The following is a 9,763-nucleotide window of genomic DNA, read 5'->3' on the forward strand; positions in this document are numbered from 1 at the left end:
TTGGCGTAATGATTATCATTTGTATAACCACAGTTTTACTACAAATATCATGGTTAAATTATGGGTAGCACAGCAAAACCATGGTTAATTTGTGGATACCATGGTGTAACTATAGTAACCATGGTTTTTTGGTTTTATTTGTACTGTAGTAAAACCATGGTTCATTTTTGTAAGGGAGGGTTCAGGACCTTTAAATCCTTCTCAAGGTGACTGTAAGGGTAAGTGCTGTGCAATTTTCAGCTCACATGCAGTAAACTCTGCTTTTTCCTATTAAACTCTCTAACTTCTCAAAACGCCTCTGGCACTGTGACAGTTTTTCCTGCCTACATAATTTTCGTAGCCGTGTTATTGTCCAGACGAATTACACATCCATTCGTCACATCCAGGCTCTCTGTAGTAAGGCTATGTTTGTGTTACATTTCTACTTGTTTATCCTTTGTTTTCTTATGAATTGTTCCACAGGTGAATGAGATTTATCAGGACAGCTCCCTGGGTGCCCATATTAATGTTGTCCTGGTTAGAATCATGATGCTCTGCTCCTCCAAGGTAAGACGGCATCAGCCAGTTTCCTTCTGAAACTTTGTTGGATGACTGTGGTTGTATCAACAGCACTTCAAAGTACGAAAATACCCTATCTATTAAAATATTTCTAGTCAAGTCAAGTCACCTTTATTTATATAGCGCTTTTAACAATACAGATTGTGTCAAAGCAACTGAACAGCATTAATTAGGAAAATAGTGTGTCAATAATGCAAAATGACAATAGTAAACACTAATTTTTCAGTTAAAGGCAGTTCATCATTGAATTCAGCGATGTCATCATCCAGCTCAGTTCAGTCTAAATAGTATCTTTGCAATCATTTGCAATCAAATCAACGATATCGCTGGAAATGAAGTGTACCCAACTAAGCAAGCCAGAGGCGACAGCAGCAAGGAACCAAAACTCCATCGGTGACAGAATGGAGAAAAAACCTTGGGAGAAACCAGGCTCAGTCGGGGGCCAGTTCTCCTCTGGGCCAGACAAAACCAGCAGTTCAATTTCAGGCTAGCAAAGTCACATTGTGCAGAGGAATCATCTGGTTCCTGTGGTCTTGTCCCGGTGGTCGTCTGAGACAAGGTATGGTCATACTTCTTGGTTCTAGTAAGAACTCTAGCTGCTGCATTTTGGACCAGCTGGAGTTTGTTTATTAAGCGTGCAGAACAAACACCCAATAAAGCATTACAATAATCTAACCTTGAGGTCATAAACGCATGGATTAACATTTCTGCATTTGACATTGAGAGAATAGGTCGTAATTTAGATATATTTTTGATAGTGTATGACTCCAGTAGCTGTCCAACAGAGACTGTATTGAAGTATAATTCTGGTATCTATATCCAAGGAAAAGTTTCGCCACTGTAGCCAAGGTTGTTTCAAAGTTGTTGTTTTTTTTTTTTTTTGTAATGGATGCAAATGACTTGAATTTCTAAGAAACTTAAAATTAAAAACTGAGAACACTGTTTAAAAAATAAATAAATAAATAAATGAATAGCATACTGAAATTGAAAAAGTTTGATTATTGACTTCTAGGTACAAAGTGGTGCCAAAGTTCTGTCCAGCAGGTTTAAGTTTATGTATTCTTTGTACCACTTTGCATTTAATTACTGAATGAATTAATTAATAAATAAACTATGAAAGCTCAAGTAGAACTCTAACATCAAACTGTAGAAAATTACAAAAGTTTTCTCTTGAAAACATGTGCAAAATGATACCAAAAATTTGTTAGAAATGTATAAATGTTAAAATGTTATAGCATTAATAGATTTGGCTTAAGCATTCTAATACTGAAATTTTCAAATTTCTGAAACTAAATTGTTTCAATTAACAATGTCCGGTATTAACCTATGATTTGTGTTGGTATTGTCAGTCCATGGGTTTGATTGAGCTGGGCAAGGCTTCTCAGAGCCTGGAGAATGTCTGCCGCTGGGCCTTCCTGCAGCAAAAAGAGGACAAGAATGATGCAGAATACCACGATCATGCCATTTTCCTCACCAGACAAGAGTTTGGGCCCACTGGCATGCAAGGTAATACTTTTGGATTCCATGAACTTACATGTAAACATGACATGATGCATGTACAGTACATCAAGAATCTCAGATATGCAGACTAATTAAAATTAATGTAACAGGGAGAATGAACTGTCATATTGCCATACTTTTTTTTTTTTTTTTTCTTTTTCTTTTTTTCAGAGAGACTTGCCAATTTGAGCCAACATAAACAACAGACCATTCACGACAATTTATCTTCCCTCTCTTTGCAGGTTATGCTCCTGTGACAGGAATGTGTCACCCTGTGAGAAGTTGCACTCTGAACCATGAGGATGGCTTCTCGTCTGCTTTTGTTGTGGCCCATGAGACAGGACATGTGTGAGAAAAATTTGATAAAACCTTCCTCCATAATATGCCACCACCGACCAGTGTTGGAGAAGCTAGTATGAAAGTGTCAAGCCCTAAGTTAATCATAAAAACTAGTAGTTCAACCCAAATCAAGCCGCTAAGTATTTACAGTTCATACCACAAATAAAAGTTAATGGTGCACTAAGCGATTTTCACCAAACGATGTTTATATTTGAAAGCACCAAAACAAACACGCCCATATCCCAACAGGACCTTGTCCCTATTTTGATATCTCCGCCCCACGAGTACATACACAACCCTGGCATAACGATGATCTTGGAAACAAACGAAGATGACACACAAGCATATTCAAACAAAAGCCAGCACAGATAAGTTGTGCGAAACAATGCAAAATCAGCGTTACTCACCTATCAAGAAGAAACAACACAACCTCGGCATCCGATTCAAGCCCTTCCCGCTCCTTTAGTTCTCTCCACCACTGAAAAACTGCTCCGATATTTACGCGGGTCAGGATCTGCTAATATCCAGCCTGTGCACTCAAATTGAGCACTCGCTTCTATCTATCATTACAAGACACTCCCCTTGCTGCTGATTGGCTACAAGTGTGTTTTGGGACTCAGTCCGACACTGTGGTCAAAAGCGTTTTTCAGATATTGCTTAGTGCACCTTTAACTATATTGAAGCTATTGGGTAGACGGTAATATCTTTGAATATCATTTTAATTATTATTATTATTTTAATTAGAGAAGTATTTATCTGCCACAAAAATAATCAATAAAAGATAGAAAGTTCTGTCATTAACATTTCTAAATATTTGATCATATTTTGTATTTCATCGCAAACAAAGATGTTGTGTATATGTTGTATAATATATTTTAATATATTATATATTACATTGTATAATAATATACATAATATTTGTTACATATATCCATTCTCTCACCCACATTTCCATTCAGTACAGAAGATGATTGTATAGACTGGGTGAGTGAATGTGTGCTTGTTATTTATTATATTCAGACTGGGGATGGAGCACGACGGCCAGGCGAATGAGTGCGGGGATGAGGTTCCCATGGGGAGTATAATGGCTCCTCTGGTTCAAGCAGCCTTCCACCGCTTTCATTGGTCCCGATGCAGTCAACAGGAGCTCAGGCGATACCTCAAGTGAGTTAATTGGTTATGGTAGCTTCCTGCTTTGTAGTATATGAATATATTCTGTTATTCATCCTGTTCCTTGATTACAAATTCTAAGATAGTACTATTACTCATGCAGTACATATGACTGTCTGCGTGATGAACCCTTTGATCATGAATGGCCAACTCTGCCCCAGCTGCCTGGTCTGCATTACTCTATGAACGACCAGTGCCGCTTTGACTTCGGCATGGGCTACATGATGTGCACTGCGGTGAGTGAAAGAGAGACTTTGTCACACCAACTAACCTGACATGCCATCTCACTCCACATTCAACCACATAAACTAGTTAAATCTATACTTATTCCAAGTTAAGATAATGAAATGTGACCCTGGAGCACAAAACCAGTCTTAAGTCGCTGGGGTATATTTGTAGCAATAGCCAAAATACATTGTATGGGTCAAACTTGCAGATTTTTTTTTTATGCCAAAAATCATTAGGATATTAAGTAAAGATCATGTTCCATGAAGATATTTTTTAAATTTCTTACCGTAAATATATCAAAACTTAATTTTTGATTAGTAATATGCATTGCTAAGGACTTCATTTGGACAACTTTAAAGGCGATTTTCTCAATATTTTGATTTTTTTTGCACCCTCAGATTCCAGATATTCAAATAGTTGTATCTCGACCAAATATTGTCCTATTCTAACAAACCATACATCAATGGAAAGCGTATTTATTCATTGTATTGTATAAATCTCAATTTTGAAAAATTGACACTTAAGACTGGTTTTGTGGTCCAGGGTCACAAATAATACTGAAAATGTTGAATGTTTGTTTTTATTTGAACCTCAAAGTTTTAGATTTTTTTTTATCAAATAGAGGAAAGCCATGACATATAATTATGATTTTAAGAAAATCTCAATAAAATGAAGAATATTTAAGATTCTGCACTATTTCTAGGTGACGAATCAAATGTAATCAAATTATTATATTGATCATGTAACTATTTGTACGGACAATCATGTTCTTGCTTCCTTTTTTAATCATCATGAGTATCTGTCTGATCTACATATTTATTATTATTTATAAAGTATTAATTATTAATTATTAACTGTTCTCATAGATGCACATTTGTACTTTCAGTATTCTTAAGGATTGTGTATTGACAACGAATTTCTGACACATTAAATAAAACATGGTTTATTAATGGTTTCCTGTTATGACATTTTTTTAATACGATAAATTTGAAAAATAATGCAAAATAGAAACATTTCTGGACTATTGGACTGCACTTTGTATGTTCAGCATCCTCTATAATATGAAATAATGTTGTTTATGCAGGTGCAAGCATGCAGATAATTCATCTGCAAACAAGAAAAGCTAAATAAAACAATTTAAAAACAAGAGTTCTGCCACTTATCTGGGCTGGTCACATGGTCTGTGTGTATGAATGCGAGCATGACTGTTTCTTTTAGTACAGCACCTACGATCCTTGCAAGCAGCTGTGGTGCAGCCACCCCGAGAACCCTTTCTTCTGCAAGACCAAGAAGGGCCCTCCTATCGATGGGACCAAGTGTGCAACAGGAAAGGTTAGACTTATACTCAGAACCTGAGCATATACCCAGAACCAGAATACCAGATACCATTTTCACATTCTTTTCTCCCTCTCTCTTTCTTTCTCCAGCACTGTTTTAAGGGTCACTGTATCAAGCTGACGCCAGACATTCTTAGGCAGGATGGCCACTGGGGTCAGTGGACCAAGTTTGGCTCCTGTTCTCGTACCTGTGGTGGTGGAGTATGGTTCCGAACTCGAGAGTGTAACAACCCAATGTGAGTGTCTTCAAATCGGTGAAAGTGGTATTCTCATGTTCTCACATTTCACCTCTGTTGACTTGAACAAATCTGTTCTATGTTGTAGTCCGGCCAACGGGGGGCGCACTTGTTATGGAAACAACTATGAGTTCCAGCTCTGTAACATGGAGGAGTGTGCAAAGGCCCTGGCTGACTTTAGAGAGGAGCAGTGCATAATGTGGAACCCCCACTTTGAGCATGAGGGCACCAAACACCATTGGTTGCCCTACGAGCACCCTGAACGTGAGTGATGAGCTGATTTATTTAGTGTTATTCCTTTCCAAATCATTTTCCGTTTTTGTTCAGTCTCATATTATGCTGGCGAAAAAGACATTGGCACAGTCACATGGTATTATACTCTTAATTTTAATGCTTCCTGGTGTCCGCCAATGGTCTTGGACCCTGTTCATCTTTCTTTCAAAGAAATGTGCTTTTTAAATATCATTCACAAAGCTCCTTTTTCTGTAAATGTTTCCATAACATAAGAGCTAAGAAATATGTATTTGTATTTTATGTGCCATATAGAATCACTTTTTTTTTTTTGCGTTTTAGTGGCTTTACGCTTCTGCATTTTGTGTTATCGGTACAATAAGTTTTCATTTTTTTAACATTAGTTAACTACATTAGTTAGCATGAACTAACAATGAACAATACTTCTATAGCATTTCTTAATCTTAATTAATGTTAATCTCAACATTTGCCAGTACATTTTTGAGATCAAAAGTTAGTTAATGCACTGTTAACTAGCACAAACATTTTTTCCACGGGAAAAAAAAAACAAAACAATTAATAGCGGCTTTTTATCTGACAAGTCTGACTTTTTTTCTCATAATTGCAAGTTCATATCTCACAATTCCGACTTTTCTTCTCAGAACTGAGAGATTGAATTTTTTTATCCCACTGCGGAAACAAGTCTCATAGTTTTATGTCGTGCCACCAAAACCTTAATGCAGAACAACAAAGAAAATGGAACATAAATTCATGGAAAGGAGGTGGCTTCAGAAAGAGTAATAGGGTTGTTACTTAACTGAAGAGTTGCTCTTAGCTGCTTGGAAACATTCGCCAAAAGTTTGGCCCAGTCATTGAGAAGGGCATCAGCCAAGAGCTGGACAGCAGCTGTTGGAAGAAAGGCACATGGAAATGTGATTAATCAGCAACGGCATCTCCAGTTATCCGCTGGGACCGAATTACTGCTACAGTAACGGGAATGCAGGTAGCCAGCTAATAACCACTCCAGCCTCCTGCTCTACTGCTGAGAGGAGTAATCACTGCACATACAGTAAGAACAATGTTGCAGTGGAGACACTGGTTTTTGTTTTTTCTATTTAAATATTTTTTATGATTATTTATGTAGCAGACACCTTCTTTTAAGACTCTAAAATAATTATCATTACACCACAAATCTGATATCAGTGGCATTCTTACTAAATCTATCCATATGAATTGTCTAGATGTAGCAATGTAATTGATTAGTACTTATATGGTATATACAGTATATGTAAAGTGTGGTTGTAGCACACATACATTTTAAAACATTCTATCAACCTGATTGCTTACTTTTCACAAGTATTAATTATTGTACATTTTTGTATGTTTGGATGTACACTACTATTCAAAATTTTGGGGTTGGTAAGATTTGATCATAACAAAGTAATTTATGTTCACAAAGGCTGAATTTCCTTGATCAAAAATACAGTAAAAACAGTAATATTGTAAAATGTTATAGTACAATTAAAATAACTCTTTTCAATTTGAATACATTTTAAAATGTCATTTTAAATGTCATTCCTGTGATGGTTAAGCTGAATTTTCAGCAATAATTACATTTTTAGGATTCTTTGTTGTATGGGAAGTTTAAAAGAACATGATTTATTTGATAACATATTTTTGTAGTAATGTAAACATCTTTACTGTCACTTTTGAACAATTTAATGCATCCTTGCCAAAATAAAAGTAATTTATTATTTATTTATTTTTTAATCTTGCTGACCCTGAACATTTAAGGGGGTGGTTCACTGGTTTTTTTCTAGGCTTCACTGTGTTTCTGGGGTGCAGTCTAACATGTGTTAATGCTTCGTTTTTAAAAAAACACATTATTTTTCACATAATTTACCTTTATTCCACACCGCTCTGTCCCTTCTCTGAGAAACGGGCTGATCTTTTCCTGTTTTTATGATGCCCAAGAGATGCAGAGGGTGTGCAGAGCAGGGGGCGTGAGGTTCTCAGTATTGAGAACCACTGCTTTAGAACATTGATTTCGAAACTTGTGAATCCATTAGAATCGTTAGAAGACAGAATCGCGATTCATATATGAATAGATTTTTACGTGCACCTCCTCTCTTCCGCTCTTCCTCTTCTCTAAAGCAGCGCAGCATGGCCTCGTAACGTTAAAAAAGTGAAATCGCAATCAACCACCCCTTTAAATGGTAATTCACACTGAAAAGTACAATATTAACATATTAGTGGGATCAAAAATATAACTAAACCATAAAAATTATCTTTACCAATCCATACATTTTAAATATATTTGTATGATTACATTTACTATTATATTTTTATATTTATTTATTTATTTCATTCATTTTAACATTCTAAAGTATCAGCTTGAGTAAAGTGATGGAATCCTTCAAAACACACCAGAAAAAAAAACTGTCATAATGTCAAAAGAAGTAGATAGAGAAGTAGATAAGTAAATGGGGTGGCATTGAACATATTTAATTAATCCTATTGATTAAAATACAGTAAAATCAATATATTATAATTACATAATTTCAAAAACATGCCAACATGTTTGTGTTGTAAGAAAAATGCTGAAGACTTTGAAGATCTTGATGAAGAATAACTTATTGCAGAATAACAGTGACAAAGTACATGCAGCACTTCAGATTCAGAGGACTCAGAATGAACCTCAAACATCATAAGCTCAAACCTTTTATACAGTTACTGTTTACTACCCTTAATATAAATGAAGTTGCTCCAGGAACAGCTGTGGTCTGTATGTTAATGAAGTTCCAAAACCCCATTGTCTGAGATTGTTCTCGGTGTCCCACACCCATTCATATTCTACAATTGGTCACCATTTGCTCAGGATGTGATCATCCCAAATGATCTAGAAACAACGTAACTGTTGACTTTCTTCTTTTCTATAATAATTCATCCATTTTGGGATTTGAGCATGATCATACATCTAGTGTGGAGTGGAATCTGGGCCGGGGCAGTCTGTAGTTTCTTACAGTGTGCTCAAACAAATATGAATTGCTATGAATTGTATGAATTTGTCTGTGGTCTGTTTTTTGGACAGCTGAAGAGAGATGTCAACTATACTGCCAGTCAAAAGAAACTGGAGATGTGGTATCCATGAAGAGAATGGTGCATGATGGCACACATTGTTCCTACAAAGACCCTTACAGCGTGTGTGTGCGTGGGGAGTGTGAGGTAAAGGTTATTCAAACACACCCACACAAACCATCCATCACTGAAGTTCATCCTCCAAAATGCCATAGAATGAATAATATCAGGCCTAATCAGCCTTCTGAAGCCTTTCCACTTCTCACTGCCAGGTAAATTGTTGATTCGCTAGAACAAGACGTGGTCTTCAATGGTCTGTGTTTAGCTAGTTCTGTTATTGGTGGAATACATGACTGCAAAGTCCTGATTGTTGAAGTACATGCTTAGATCTCAGTGTTTTGCTAGTGGAATTAAAAGATGAAGCGCATTTCCAAGATGTATTGCTTTATAATCTGAGAGGGATATGAATGTCTGGAAAAGGCTGGGTTTGAATGTGCACCAGCACTGGCACTCACCTAGGGAAAGATGGGATCTGTGATTTTTTTCCATGCAGTTGTGTGCTCAAGAATGTTCCCTATCTTTTACTGATGTTTATTGATTTTATTGGCAAACAGTGGTTCTGGTTAGAATTCAGATTAAGTTTAGGGTAAATTTGCCATCCATGCATGAATTTTCATGCAAAATTGCTGGTCAATAGCACTGTTGTCTTTGCCTTTATAAAGACATTTGGATTGCCATGGATGATGCATTACACACAAAAGCAAAAACTTGCAGTTACAGATTCAATTGTGGAAATGCTCCATTTTGTTTTCTTCATCAGTATTCTTGTCTTGTTTTCCAGTAAAAATGTAAACATACTTCAAAACAGATGTATGAATAAGAATAAGTATGGTTTTTAATATATATATAAAAATAAAATTTCAACAAATTGCCAAAGGACTAAGAAAAATACATTTGCTCTGAAGACAAGTCTTAAATATCTTTTTCAATTTTGTAAATATTTTTTATAATTGTTATTTTTTATAATTTTTATACACTTTATTTTGAGGATCTTTTACTGGAAAAACTACAATATGGTACTTTTTT

At 35.9% G+C, this 9,763-nt stretch overlaps 1 protein-coding gene and 1 long non-coding RNA gene across 2 annotated transcripts in view; one reads left to right on the forward strand and one right to left on the reverse strand.

Annotated features, from left to right (window-relative positions):
• Positions 1-9,763, forward strand: part of adamts2a (ADAM metallopeptidase with thrombospondin type 1 motif, 2a) — a 91,548-nt gene that overhangs the window by 68,315 nt on the left and 13,470 nt on the right. Inside the window, exons 5-13 of the mRNA XM_016574070.1 lie at positions 463-546; positions 1,908-2,064; positions 2,301-2,406; positions 3,418-3,561; positions 3,671-3,803; positions 5,014-5,127; positions 5,223-5,368; positions 5,457-5,632; positions 8,691-8,824. Coding sequence (XP_016429556.1) covers positions 463-546; positions 1,908-2,064; positions 2,301-2,406; positions 3,418-3,561; positions 3,671-3,803; positions 5,014-5,127; positions 5,223-5,368; positions 5,457-5,632; positions 8,691-8,824 — 1,194 coding nt within the window. The remainder of the gene's footprint in view (positions 1-462; positions 547-1,907; positions 2,065-2,300; positions 2,407-3,417; positions 3,562-3,670; positions 3,804-5,013; positions 5,128-5,222; positions 5,369-5,456; positions 5,633-8,690; positions 8,825-9,763) is intronic.
• LOC107756800 (uncharacterized) overlaps positions 1,902-9,763 on the reverse strand; it is a 28,016-nt gene continuing 20,154 nt past the window's right edge. Inside the window, exons 2-3 of the long non-coding RNA XR_001641865.1 lie at positions 6,418-6,505; positions 1,902-1,973 (exon numbers count right to left, since the gene is read on the reverse strand). This is a non-coding gene — a long non-coding RNA (uncharacterized LOC107756800). The remainder of the gene's footprint in view (positions 1,974-6,417; positions 6,506-9,763) is intronic.

This window comes from Sinocyclocheilus rhinocerous, unplaced genomic scaffold (assembly GCF_001515625.1).
Source record: "Sinocyclocheilus rhinocerous isolate Xijiao unplaced genomic scaffold, SAMN03320098_v1.1 scaffold22, whole genome shotgun sequence".
Classification (NCBI taxonomy): Eukaryota; Metazoa; Chordata; class Actinopteri; order Cypriniformes; family Cyprinidae; genus Sinocyclocheilus; species Sinocyclocheilus rhinocerous.